A 12,988-nucleotide genomic window follows, 5' to 3' on the forward strand; every position below is an offset into this window, starting at 1 on the left:
TGTGTGTGTGTGTGTGTGTGTGTGTGTGTGTGTGTGTGTGTGTGTGTGTGTGTGTGTGTCAGGCGGGCGCGCAGACAGGATGTGAAGTATGGAGACCCCTGGAGTCAGTGTCCAGACACAGAGGACGGTGAGCATTTCCTCTGCTGATGTGAATAAACTGTTTCAAATATTATTCTCCTGGCAGCTGTTACACAGCAGACATGTCCACACTTACATGTGTACATGTGCTGCACTGTGACCAGTGGCAGAGTGTTAGTGTCACTGTGGGGCAGGAACGTAAACCTGCTGTGTGGGCCCATAATCGATCACATGACCTGATGCTCAGATACTCTGTGTGATCAGTGAGTCTAATATGACACCAGTCATGTGGGAGTTATTGTATTCTTTCATTTCTGCTTCATTATTGATGTTTGTTATTGATCGTTCCATATATTAAATGTGAGCCCCCCCCCCCGCCCCCCACACCTGTTAAATCAAAGCTGATTTATTTCGTACAGTAACTTTGTCATACTTAACGTGCAGGATTTTGTGATTCATGTCATTTCTTTCCAAACATGTATCAGACAGATACCTACGTGAACGTTTCAGGAAAGACATTAAAGTTCTGTTAAAAACTGCAAACAAATCGATTTTACTCTCCAAACGTTTTTCCTGACAGATTTAGTCGCGTCTATCAGGACTGACCCATCGATTCACTCTGTGTGACAAGTTTCTTAAAGTTAGCCGATAAAAGTAGATAAAGACAATTCTTACACTTGTGTGTGTCTGATATTTATCCTTTAGAGTCCGAAACCATCAGACTGAGATGAATTCTGTACATGATCCTAAATAACTGTTTAGCTTGTGTTAGAGAAAAACAGAAGTTTGTCTTTTCCTGAAACCTTTGCTGTTTCTTTTTTGTGAACAGAAAATCCACTGAATCACTGAATCACCTGAGAAGGAACATTTAATTACTGGTATTAACTATCAGGAGCTGACAGCACTTTTTAAAAATGGTCGCCTTGTATTTTTACAAAATAAGTGAAATTAAGGTAAAATGCCTGTTACCATGGTGTTCTGAACACGAGCATATGGCGCCCTCTAGTGGATGTATCGCATAACTGCGGCTTTCTCTGTTTTGTGGTCAAAAATAACAGAAAACTCATTTTTTTTTACAGTTAAGGAAATCTTTCATTTTACAGTTCTATGCAAAAAAAAGTGCTTTTTCCTGTATAACCTTTTATCACCTGTGCTGTCTCACATTCAAACGAACATAACTACAAAAGGAAAAGAATCATTTCCATCATTTCCCTGGGAGCATCACACCGTGTGCAGAGCTATGAAAGCAAAAGAGCAATGTCCTAAGGGTTTTCCTGTGTCTTTGTCAGATTCAGACTCTGTGGAGGTGAAGGTGGTGTACGGTGTTGAGGGAAACTCCACCTTCCTGGAGTGTGTTCCTCGCTCGTCCCAGGCGGAGCTCAGGTGGACGCTGCAGGTCTCAGACGGCCAGCAGCAGACTGTCGGTCAGACGCATGAAAGCAAAGAGGTGAGTTTACTGCTCTCAGTTTTCAAATTAAAAGCATTCAGGTTTTTACAGATGTTGACAGTAGAGTCTTCCTCTCTCTGCTGTGGCTCATTCACCAAAAACACTTTCATGACTTTAGTCTCTGGATTTCCCCTCTAAACGTTCTCCTTCCTCTGGTTTTATTTGTATATATTTTTAGTCCCGAACCTCCAAAGGACAAGACATTAACAGACATTATTTTCTGGCTAAATCTGAGCAAACAGAAACAGTGTATCTCAGAAAGACTTTGTTTCTGCCCGACCAAGATTGGACGTCTAAAAGATGTTTAGAAAGCGAGGCCGTGTTGCATATAAACCCACCAGTGGGCTGTAGAAACAGCTAAAATCCGAACTGTCCCACTGTCATTAACTACCATTGTTCCAAAATGCACTGCTGCACACGAGTGCACACAATATTCTGCTGCACCTCCTTGAATACAAAGAACAGCTCAGACTGAACTTTTGCCGTTCTTTCCTCAGCTGCCTCAGAGCGACGACGACCGCTCCTTCCACATGAAGCGAGGCTTGCTCATTCAGCACCTGGAACAGGCCGACTCGGGCCTTTACACCTGCACCAGCCACGAGCACTCCTACGCCCAGGTCCTGGCTCGATACCGCGTTCGCATTATCCCCAAGCACAGCCTCAACCCAGCTCGCTACATGCAGAGCCACAACCCCAACCTCCCGGGCCCAGTGATTCTGGGGAAAACTGGGCCGGCCGGAGGAGGAGGGATTGCTGGGTTTCTGAGCCAGCCGGGCTCCCCTCACGCACCGCCTTCTCTGCCAGGACATGGGAACTCGTGGCTGCCTCAGCAGCTCCCTCTGAGGAGCTACAAAGACCTGCACAAGGTGGGAAGCAACAGTCTGACCGTGGACGAGTACTGCGAGCAACTTTGGTACCGCGAGAAGCGCCGGCAGCAGAAGCTGCGAGCGCTGAAGATGAAACAGGAGAGCAGGAAGGCTCGCGTGAGGAGGAACAACCCTCCCGAGGTTCCTCTCTAGGAGGATCAGAGACTGCCGAGGACAACAGATCCTGTACATGCAGAGGACACGCTGGGGTCAAGTCAAGAAAGTTTGCTTCCTGAGCAAATAAAGCCAACAAAGTGACGCCAATGATAATTTACCATTAAAAACGAATATTCCAGAAAAAGAGATTCGTTTGTCTTCGTCCTGAACTCTTTAGTATTTAGAAAGACTTGGAAATGGAAATATAAGGATGTATGTAGAAAGATAGAAACCTGTATCTGTCTCTGAAGTCTTGTTTTTGTAGCTCATTTCATGCTTTTATGAGCTGTCGCTGATAGTTTACAGGCAGATAAATCATTTGGTAGAAAAGTAGTCCAAGTAAGTGTAAGTTAGTTTGCAGCATTCTGTGACAGATGTGCTGATAGATATGAGCTGCAATTAAAGTTCCAGTTATTCACCTATAAACAAAAAAAGCAAAGTCTGATTTAAATTTGGATGATCTCCCCTTCAGGGTCATCTTTGTGTGCAGCTCTGGACTGATGGCACTGCTGCTGTTCTCAGGTCAGCCCCTGGAAGTCTGTTTGAGCCTCTGTGCTGCACGCTGGAGCTTGGCCTTAGTCATCGTTCACTTTACTCACCAGGGCTTTTTCTCTCTGTGACTTTGCCCAGTTTTCTGAAAATGACATTTAAGTGAAACGGTCGCTTCGATTTGTTGCACAGGACTTTGACCGATTGATTGAAAAATAGCAGCAGTTCTGTAATCAGTCTGGAGCTGCATGAGAAGGCGAGCTTAGAGGGGAACTCGGATTTATTTCAGACATGCTTTTTCATTTTTATGTGGTTTTTGCCCTGATGACAGCATTTAGTGGGCTTTCAGTGCAAAAAATGAAGCAAGTTAAAAGGTCCCTAAAACTGTTTCTTAATGTGTTTCCTTTTGCAAGTGAGGATCTATAAAAGCCAAAATTTCTGCCATGCATGTTTTACACACCTCAGATTGACCCTTTTTAGTATTTTAATGTCTCTTCTACGTGTTTAAATATTCAGACCTTTAACACAGCTCAGTGGCTGGCGTGCAGTTTGCATCCAAACTCAGGTTTGACTGACAGTTGGAGGGGGATCTCAGACACACTGCAGACAGACGCAGCGTATTTATATGACCTAACTTGCTGACAGCAGACTCCAGTGTTTGCCCAGTTTACTGCTTCACATGTAACCCTGTTTATTAGAAACTATCGAGCGTTTTCAGCAGGCATCTATGTTTGTTCTGAGACGTAAGCTTCACACATACCTGACGGATTAAAGGCCTCGATGGAAACGCACACATGAAATGGACCTTGCTTGAAACATTATGTATAGCTCTTTACGTCCATGTATATTAAAGAACTCTATTTTTCTAGTTTCCTTTCTGTATCCTGTAGAATTTACTGCATTTTGTAAGTTTATATAAACCTGTGTTTTCCTCATAAGCAAATTTCAAACTTTTTTACTTCACAGCTCTAATAAGCTTCCAGACCGTGTAATGTCATCGTCTTTACTGTATGTGAATAAGCCACAAATGATAACTCAGTGAAAATAAAACAAAGAAAAACATTTGTGCATTTTCTTTTTTGTTCTGGAGTTTTTGGCTGAATTCTGGTTGAGCTGCACGGTCCTGGGCTCTAAGCACAGGTCTCCACACATCGCGCCCTCGTGTCCTCTTCTTGGAGTCTCATTCTGATAGTTGGAGCAGAACGATGCACATGCGTGCCCTGCTGGAGGTCGTTTTGTAGCCCTACTGGCACCGTTCAGCTCTCCTGCAGTGGACCCTGTCCTGGAATGTCAATTGAGACTGTGCTGAGACATAAATAAAGTGAAAAAGTGAAAACATGTAAATAAAAACGTTCTGTAGAATTTAAGTTAAAAAAAAGTCAGACATAGAAGAAAATAATTTTTTCAGAGTACATAAACAATATTCGAGGATTGTTGTTTGTTTGTTTGTTTGTTTTATTAAAAGAAGAATAAAATAGATTGTTGTTGGCCGGATTTACCTCAGACGTGCGCAGAAGGGATGGAAACGTTCGGCCTCTGAGGGAGAAATTGACATTGCAGTGCATCAATAATTCCAGCAGGTGGCAGTAATGTACAACAACACGATCATCAACCATCTGGAGTGAAGTAAAACACCAACGAAGAAGAGGAGAACCAGTGTAGTCGTATTTGAACTGCACTGATGGGAACGCGGTTTCTGGGGAATTGGCTGTAGTTTTGAAAAATAATCGCGAGAAAAGGTGAGACGGTGCTGATTTGAAAGCGGAGAATGTGTTGTGTGATTGTGACGTGTGTTGTATTTAATTAAAGGCCGATTTAACGACCATTACTCTTAGTTTAAGCTACTATTAGCTGTCTGTGCTAGCTCTATTAGCAGCCTTTGCTAGCCCGCTCGTGCTAACTTGAGTGCTGCTTTTGATGGATTGTCCTCCTGCTGAGGATTCCGTCAGTGGCAGACACTGCAGTCTCTTTAACAGCACGGTTAGCATCCACTTCTGTTAGTGATAAGCCAACAAAAGTTTCCCCGTTAAACGTGTTAAAACTGTTAAAGTTAGACTTTTGATTAAAGTTTGTGTTATTGCCACTGCAGCAGGATCCAGGTGGACTGTACAGTTGTAGAAAGAAACATCGGAGTCCTTAATGGCTAATCCAACGTTACAGCAGCCCAGTTTCCTGCTGGTGAGTCTCTGAGTCCTGCATCTCTGACCTGACTTAGTTATGAAGTCATTTAAAGGTAATAACTCCTGTCTGGTCATGAATATGTTGTGACATGTGATGTTGTTTCAGGCCAACCTGAAAGCCGATGCTACCACCAAACCTCTCCTGCAGCGATGCCAGGATCTGGTGAAGATCATAGATGAGTATCCTGCAAAGGTATGTATCCCTGGATTCATTTTATTTGCTGTGAAAACCGTCGGTAGAATATCTGCTGGAAGGTTTGCATGAACTCCCACATGAGAAATAGCTGCAAAGATATTTTCAGACCGGGAGATACAGTAAGGGAATTCAGGCAGAGATCAGTTTAAGGTTTCACATTCACCGATTGCGTAGTTTCATTTTGAGTGTCATGGATTCCTCCCAGAAGAAATTTGAACTTTGAACTGAACTCTGAAAGATGTGCACATAAATCCAAGATAACTGAATTGTTGGAATGCAGCCTGCTTTCAGATGCCACAGTGTGACTGCAAGGCCCCGTCTGTCATGAATCTAATAAGTTTTGGTAGGACACGACATTGGATGCATGTAGCCTGCACAGTGAACCGGGACAGACGGCTGTTTGTTTGCATGCTACTTCCTCTCTGGTGTCGTGATATCAGGCAGAGCATTCATCATACAACTAAACGTCCCGTTGACTCTTTGTTTTGTTTTTTTCTTTTCTTCTTTCTTGGAGGCACAAACATTTTGTTGTACATCTGTTCTTTTGTGTCATTCTGGGCAGTCCAACATTTTATGCTGCATTTTGGCTGGTAGTAAAAGAACATCACATTATCATCTGGTTACCCTGAATGCAAGTTTGAGGCACTTGTGCTTTGGCCTCACTTTTCAGGCCACAAATCTATTTCTGTCATCAGTCACAGCCCAGGGTTGTTCAGTGTTTGCGAGCTTCAGACATTTGTGCCCCAGATCAGTGGAGACCATTGTTTCCTGAGGCATGTGGGGGTCTCTGTGGATAGCTGGGGTTCTGTTTGCAAGCAGCTGAGGGACACAAAGGATGAGTGCAGTTTTGTTGCTCTCTGTTGGCTCCACTGTAGTCAGGACTTGCAGTGTCACAGTGAGATGGAGGCCTGAATATGATTATTTGTCAGGCAGACAAACGTTAAAGTGTGTTTCTTATTATTGTGTGTGTGTGTTTCCTCCCTGTAGGAGCTGCACCTGATCTTTCCTTGGCTGGTGGAGAGTGTGTTTGGCAGCCTGGATGGTGTCATCGCTGGCTGGAACCTGCGATTGCTTCATTCCCGGAGCAACGAGTACAACATTGTTATGGACTTCCTAAATCCCAGGTAGCTTCATATCAGCTGAGTGGAATATCATGGAAACCTGCTGAGGTTTTTAATCTGTTAATAAGATTCAAAATATTTAGTAAATTTGGCAGAAGGAGAAACTCGACCTACGAGGTCAGACGTGTTGAAGTTCTCTGCTTTTATGACTTGTTTTTGCCCCACTGAAGAGCACGTCTAGTATATTTTTAGATGTCGTATAGCGCTTCCATTTGTAATCTTTTTGTTTTCTAGAATGTCATGCACTCGTATTTTTAAAATATTAAAATATTTTTTATTTCTCTCTTTTTTTCAGTGGTCCAATGATGAAACTTGTGTATAAACTTCAGGCGGAAGAGTACAAATATGAAATACCAATCAATTATCTCCCAGTAAGAATATTTGCCTCGTCACCTCTGCCTGTTGCAGTCAGACGTTTGAAGTTAAATATTATCATTTTATGTTGGAGTGACTGTTCAGGCACACAGAGCTGCTGTAACCACATCACTGGTCCTGTATGGATACTGCAAAATGTCTTTTGGGAGAGTTTGAGACTGTTTTAATTTTTCTAGGGTCCTGTGAAAGCCTGCATCCAGGAGGGCGTTCTCCCAGACTGCCCGCTGTTCCACAACAAGCTGCAGTTCCCTCTCTCTGGTCTCCTGACGCTGAACATCGCTTTCAGTATCCTTTGCAATGCAAACAGCAAAGTCTGAGTTTTCTTTATGGAGCTCTTGAAGGATTGATGAAACAATCACTTGTATGTATCTGGTCTCTGTAGTCTAACGGAAAAAAATCGTTGTTTCCAAACGTCTGAACCATAAATGTTTTCATTTCTGATTTCTTATGATTTCTTAATTAAAGAAGGAATGAATTATGCTCTTATGAGATCAGTCGGGTTGTTCCTTAACCTTCTTCAGACCCATTTGAATTCTTCATGTTCAATTTTGCCTACTGTCTCATCTCACCAAAGGTGAGGTTGCCACTAACACATTATTCACTTTTATATTTTTTTTATTGAACCACCTGATCAAAAACTAATAAGCGCTTTGTTATGATTTCAGAACTACCCTCCAGGCCAGTACGGGAGCTCCACAGACAGCGCCTACTTTGTGCTGGTGGACACTTACCTGAAGTACTTCCTCCCCACTGAAGGAAGCGTTCCTCCTTCCCCCTTCTCCGACTCCAGAGGCTCTGTTTCTGCTCCTTCACCGAGGTACTAGTGACAAGACGAATCTTTAATGGCAGAAACATTTGAATGTTTAATACCGTGTAACACAAAAATCCTGCATTTCCTGAAAAGCTTTGATTTCAGACTCTTCCTGTGCCTTCAACAGATCGTCCAGTGTTTCTTTTGCCAGTTACGGCATCCATAGCCCCAGTCTCCTGAAGCATCACATATTCCATCAGCCCTCAGTGAACGCTGACCCCGCAGCCCAGGAAATCTGGAGGTCTGAAACCCTGTTACAGGTAGGATGCAGACACAGCTCTGGGTCAGTCTTTGTTTGGACTGTGGACGTGGCGGTTGTGGCCAACGGCGTCACTCTGCCTGCTTAAGTTTGAGTCGTGGTGAAATCAGAGACGGTGGTGTGAGTGGTCAGAACAGGACCACTGCCTCACTGAGGTGCAAGAAGATGATCTTCAGTGGAATTTGGCTAGATTTCAGTCTTTAATTATGACTCGTACTACACTTACTGTTACAAACAAAACATTTGAACGGCAGTGAAGAGACTTAATACACAGTTTTCAGTTTTGGTGGGCGTGTTTAAAAACAGAAATGACTAATCATTAATCCTCAAAATATGTGTTTTGATCTTCCTCAGATGTTTGTGGAGATCTGGCTCCATCACTACTCCTTGGAAATGTATCAGAAGCTGCAGTCTCCTCAGGTAAAGGTAAGATATGTACATTTCCTCCCACACACACACACACCTGTCCACTTCGCACGGCTGATTGGCTGACCACAACCCCTCCCTCACACCCAAGAGGTCCTGTGATTTGTAAAATACATAAATCCTGTTGTTGTTGTTTTTATTATTATTAGTTAAGCATCTTCAGCCTCGTCTCTGCGTATTCGCTCCTCAAGCAGCTGCTCTGCTTCAGGCATCAGTTTGTAGTTGAATACTTGCTGTAAACAGCCTCTTCGGTCTGAGCTTAGAGCTCCTGCATAAAGCGATTGGGGCATGTTCCTGGTAGTAGTGCTTTTGCTTCCTACCACATCCTTTGCATGCTGCATGTCCGTGTCAGCAAGCGTGTTGCTGGTATGTTCTCCATGTGTATGTGGAACACAGCATAAAGTCACGGTGGAGTGGATCAATGTGTGCATAAATGTGTGTCTCAGTGCGACAGACGCTCATGTTGGTGTTTATTTCACCTGCACTGTATACAGTGGGCATGACACTGTAGATATACAGCATGTGCTTAGACCCCCTCATCTGTATTATTGTTTATTACACGGTCAGCATGTTACCTACTTGAATATCCACCCAACTGCAGTTTCTTTGCAGCTGTGCTTTTGTCTGCAGTTACCTGAAAGTCAAAAGTGATGCACGTTAGCTAAGATAAGAGCTGTGGCTACAATGTAGCTGCCATCACCAGTGTGTGAATGTGGATGACAGGTTGTGTAAAGCGCTTTGGGGTCCTTAAGGACGAGTAAAGCGATATACAAATACAGGCCATTTACCGTGAGACTGCAGAGGAAACGGTGGACTCCCTGTGTGTGACATTCTGACCGTCCCGAAGAGTAAACGCGATTTTAATTGTTGTCTCCTGAACTTGTTAAACGCTGTGTGAGGTCACTGTGTCTGTTATGTATAAGAGTGGAGTTAACCTGCAAGATTTTGGAGGCGTGCTGTGCTCATTTCCAGCACCAGTTTTCAGCTTTGCATAATTCACAGTTCAGTCCGATCCAGTCCAGTTTGATGCTAATAATTACTTTAATCTTACACACAAACCCCAAAATCTTACAGTGTTGAGTTCCCTCTGTTTGTGTTGAACAGTAGGAATGGGAATGATTTCCGTTTGGATCTACAGTGACGGGGTAAAAACACAAACTGGGATTTTTCCCGCTCGTTTTTTCACTCTCTCCTGGTTGATTTGGGGGTTTCAGATACATTTTCAGTATTAATGAACAAAGCCTAATATTTTGGAGTGAAATGATTCCCGTCCCTACAGTCACGTAACTCACGTCTGGTGTAGGAACGGCGTCTGCGTCGCCCCCAGCCGTTCATTTTGTTCCCAAAGTCACTTTGTTGTCTTTGTGTCTCCTCTCCTGTCTCCTGCTCTTTTTCTCCTGAATATTTCCGGCCAATTGTTTGTCTGGTTGCGCTCTCGCTCCTGTTTTTGCTGCCTCCTTTGCTCCTGTTCTCACGTGTAACTTCCTCCTGCCACCTTTTTCGTTCCCTGCCTCCTCTTCCTCACTTTTTCCCCCTCTCCCCCTCTCTTCACTGTTGCTCCTCCACCTTTCGTCGTTGTCTTTCCTCTTCCTCATCTTCCTCTACCCCCCCCTTCCTGGTGGTTACGGGTGAACAGCTGGCGCTGCTGCAGTACCGCCTCAGTATGTCCAGCATGCCGTGCCAACCCCACGCCCCACCAGGCTCTGGGACCCTCCACACCTACCAAGTACTTTTACCTTTTCATTCACCCCCGCCCCTCTGGGGCCTCCTGGAGGTAAACCTCAGCCACTCAAGCTCACAGTCAAGGTTACTTCTCTGGTAACAACAACCAGACGATGTCATTCCAGTCACCGGCCTGTAGATGGCAGATGATAGCAGCGGCTGTTTAGCTTCATTCTGCAAGCTTGTTTAATAAAAAGCGCAGCTCTCTGTTCATTTAAGATATTTTAATCATAGTAGTTTCAGGGATTATTTCTACTTTAGAACTTAGCCATGCTTATTGACTTTCAGCTGATTATTAAAAGACAGAGATTGTCCACATTATACGGTAACAGCGTTTAACTCTTTGGCTGCTGTCGGTAAACCAGAGGATGATTGGCCTGTTTCCTTTGAGTCTGACTGTAAATTATGAATTTTACAGAGAAGTATCCTTGAAAGAGAAAGTAATCCAGGAATGAAGCTTTGAAAATGAATCTGGTTTGGGTGTGGTTCTTGCTTTTCTTTTTTTTTACAGGCATGCTTTTTACACTGTCTGCTGTGCTTTGTTGTTTTTGTAGTGTTTCTCTCTGTTGGCAGCATTAATCTTTTGAAAGCAAAGATACTACTACAATCAAATCAGAACTTCTGATTTTAAGAAATGATTTCTTATCAAATGTGACATTGATCATTTTTTCCATGCCAATCAGAAACATGTAAATATCAGTACTTTCCTCGCTTTGCTTGTTTGTGTTTCCTGATGATGTCCAGACGAGGAAACGTGCAGCTGGTTGATGAAGCAGCTTCGAGCACTGAGGTCCCACCTCTTAGTTTCTCACAGTTTTAATATATAAATAATTTTTTAATAAAACAGGAACGTTAGGGTCACTGAAGGGAAACGGTAAATAAATTAAGTGTTCAGGCGAAACATTTACAAGGAAAATATGCAAATTGCAAAGTGTGTTTTTTAAGTTCAGTGTCAGCGGAAGCTTTTCATCCGGAGTTTGTGATGTTAGCGATCACACTCAGATTAAATTCAGTACGGTATAAATTCCTTCATGGTGCTCCAGAGTCAGTCCACACCGTGTGAAAGCCCTGCGGCTCCTGAGTGTGGGACCTCTGTTCTCTCTGGTAATTGTTTGGCTGCTTGTGGATTGGGACACATTGCGATGGCTGCTTTTTCCATCAATCCTGGCTGCGATTGGGCATATTTGGCGTCATGTCCAAGCACTGTGTGTGACCGCTTCCCTCTGCAGGAGCCCTTTAGCCCGACGGAGGAGCACGTGCTGGTGGTGCGTCTCCTGGTGAAACACGTACACGCCTTCTCCAACAGCCTGAAGCCTGAGCAGCTGTCGTCCTCGCCCTCCGCCCACTCGCACACCCACACCAGCCCACTGGAAGAGTTTAAGAGGTCAGTCACACACGCTGCTGTCAGACTTTGTGGAAGTAGAACATTTATTACTAAAATAAAATATTATGCAAGTAAAGCAGATTTAATGGTTGATGCTTTTAGATATGCATCATGTGTCAGCATGCAGTGGTAGCTTCTCTACAGCCCTGACTTTAAATAAAAGAACAAAAGCAGGAAGTGGATCATTAAATGAAGGTTTTAGTTAACTTTGTGTTTCCCCCACAGGGTGGTGGTGCAGCGCTTTGTGCAGCAGAAGCTGTACCTGTTCCTGCAGCACTGCTTCGGTCACTGGCCTCTGGACGCGTCTTTCAGAGCGGTAGGTCTCTCACATCCTGACGTGATCATCGCTTGTTTTGCTCCATGAACACGCAGTTTGCTGCTACGAGCGTATTTTGTCCGTGTTCAGGTGTTGGAGACGTGGCTGAGCTACATCCAGCCCTGGAGATACACCGGGGAGAAGCCAAACCCTCAGCCCGACCAAAACAGAACCGTGCCTGAAAAATGGTGAGCAGAGTGGACTCTGAAGTGCTCGTCCATAAAATCTTCATCTTGTTTTTCCTCCCTTTGTGTCGTTGAGCCAGCATTTTGTGTTTGTTATTATTTTATGTTCTGGAGTTTGTGTCGTCAGTGTATACTTCCTGTTGTACTTTGAAGGTCTGTGTCGTGTCTAATTAGGAGACATATTTAATAGATTTTTAATGAAACCTGATATTTTGGGCTTGTCGTTCTTTTTGCTGACTGAGTCATAGCTCTGACTCGGACCCTCAGAAAGGTGAAAGTCTGGGGATTGTTGCTGTTTTGGGGTTCAGACTGACAGATGAGCTTCTGATGATAACTTTCTCTCCTGCAGGGAGTCCTTTGTTCATGAGAACCTGCTCATGTACACGAAGCTCTTCCAGGTGTTTTTGAACCGAGCGGTCAGGACCGATCTGGTGAATGCCAAAAATGCGCTGATGGTCTTCAGGGTGGCCAAAGTCTTCGCTCAGCCTAACCTGGCAGAAATGACCCAGAAAGGTGACGAGGGACAATGCTGGGCTCATTAGTATTGTTCACAACTCTGCAAATGAGCATCTGAACTTTTCATTTGCTTAATAAGTGAAGTGTTAGTGTTTTGTTCTCACACTGGTTAAAATAAAACCTTGATGACGTGGATCTGTTTGGATATCTTTTAGAAAATATGATTGGCATTTTTCATATTTCTTGACACTAATATAGAAATGAATCATTACTTGGTGAAAAGTTGCCACCAATGATGACCACGTGACTTAAGGCTCCACAGTGGCTTTGTCACTTTGTTGTCCCACAAACACCTGGAATCGTCTCCCTGCAGGTGAGCAGCTGTTCCTGGAGCCCGAGCACGTCCTCCACCACCGGCAGCCCCGCGGCTACCTGACGCCAGGACAAGGAGGCAGCTACCTGTCGTCACGGCAGCGGGTGGTGACGGACATGGTGTTCAAGGTGAAGAGCCACGTCTACGG

The 12,988-nt window shown here is 44.1% G+C and overlaps 2 protein-coding genes across 4 annotated transcripts in view; both read left to right on the top strand.

Moving 5' to 3' along the window:
- LOC102202424 (semaphorin-3D) overlaps positions 1-4,098 on the top strand; it is a 99,336-nt gene extending 95,238 nt beyond the window's left edge. For 2 of the 3 annotated variants that reach the window (XM_005740897.1, XM_005740898.2), the window contains exons 16-18: positions 63-127; positions 1,368-1,525; positions 2,023-4,098. In XM_005740897.1, the coding sequence (XP_005740954.1) occupies positions 63-127; positions 1,368-1,525; positions 2,023-2,544 (745 nt within the window). In that variant the 3' untranslated portion in view covers positions 2,545-4,098. The remainder of the gene's footprint in view (positions 1-62; positions 128-1,367; positions 1,526-2,022) is intronic. The other variant, XM_005740899.1, reaches the window with a different exon arrangement.
- A 560-nt stretch (positions 4,099-4,658) lies between these two features.
- Positions 4,659-12,986, top strand: smpd4 (sphingomyelin phosphodiesterase 4; the record flags this gene model as incomplete). Its single annotated transcript, XM_005740911.1, has 16 exons — positions 4,659-4,775; positions 5,126-5,214; positions 5,323-5,409; positions 6,400-6,536; positions 6,829-6,904; positions 7,085-7,193; positions 7,430-7,482; positions 7,574-7,725; positions 7,847-7,979; positions 8,333-8,404; positions 10,041-10,178; positions 11,356-11,510; positions 11,736-11,826; positions 11,917-12,014; positions 12,361-12,524; positions 12,841-12,986. Coding segments are annotated over exons 2-16 (1,650 nt in total), but the record flags the coding sequence as incomplete, so codon positions are not given.
- Positions 12,987-12,988: the final 2 nt, after the last annotated feature.

The sequence above is a fragment of the Pundamilia nyererei genome, unplaced genomic scaffold (assembly GCF_000239375.1).
Source record: "Pundamilia nyererei isolate P.nyererei 1_Seehausen unplaced genomic scaffold, PunNye1.0 scaffold00105, whole genome shotgun sequence".
Classification (NCBI taxonomy): Eukaryota; Metazoa; Chordata; class Actinopteri; order Cichliformes; family Cichlidae; genus Pundamilia; species Pundamilia nyererei.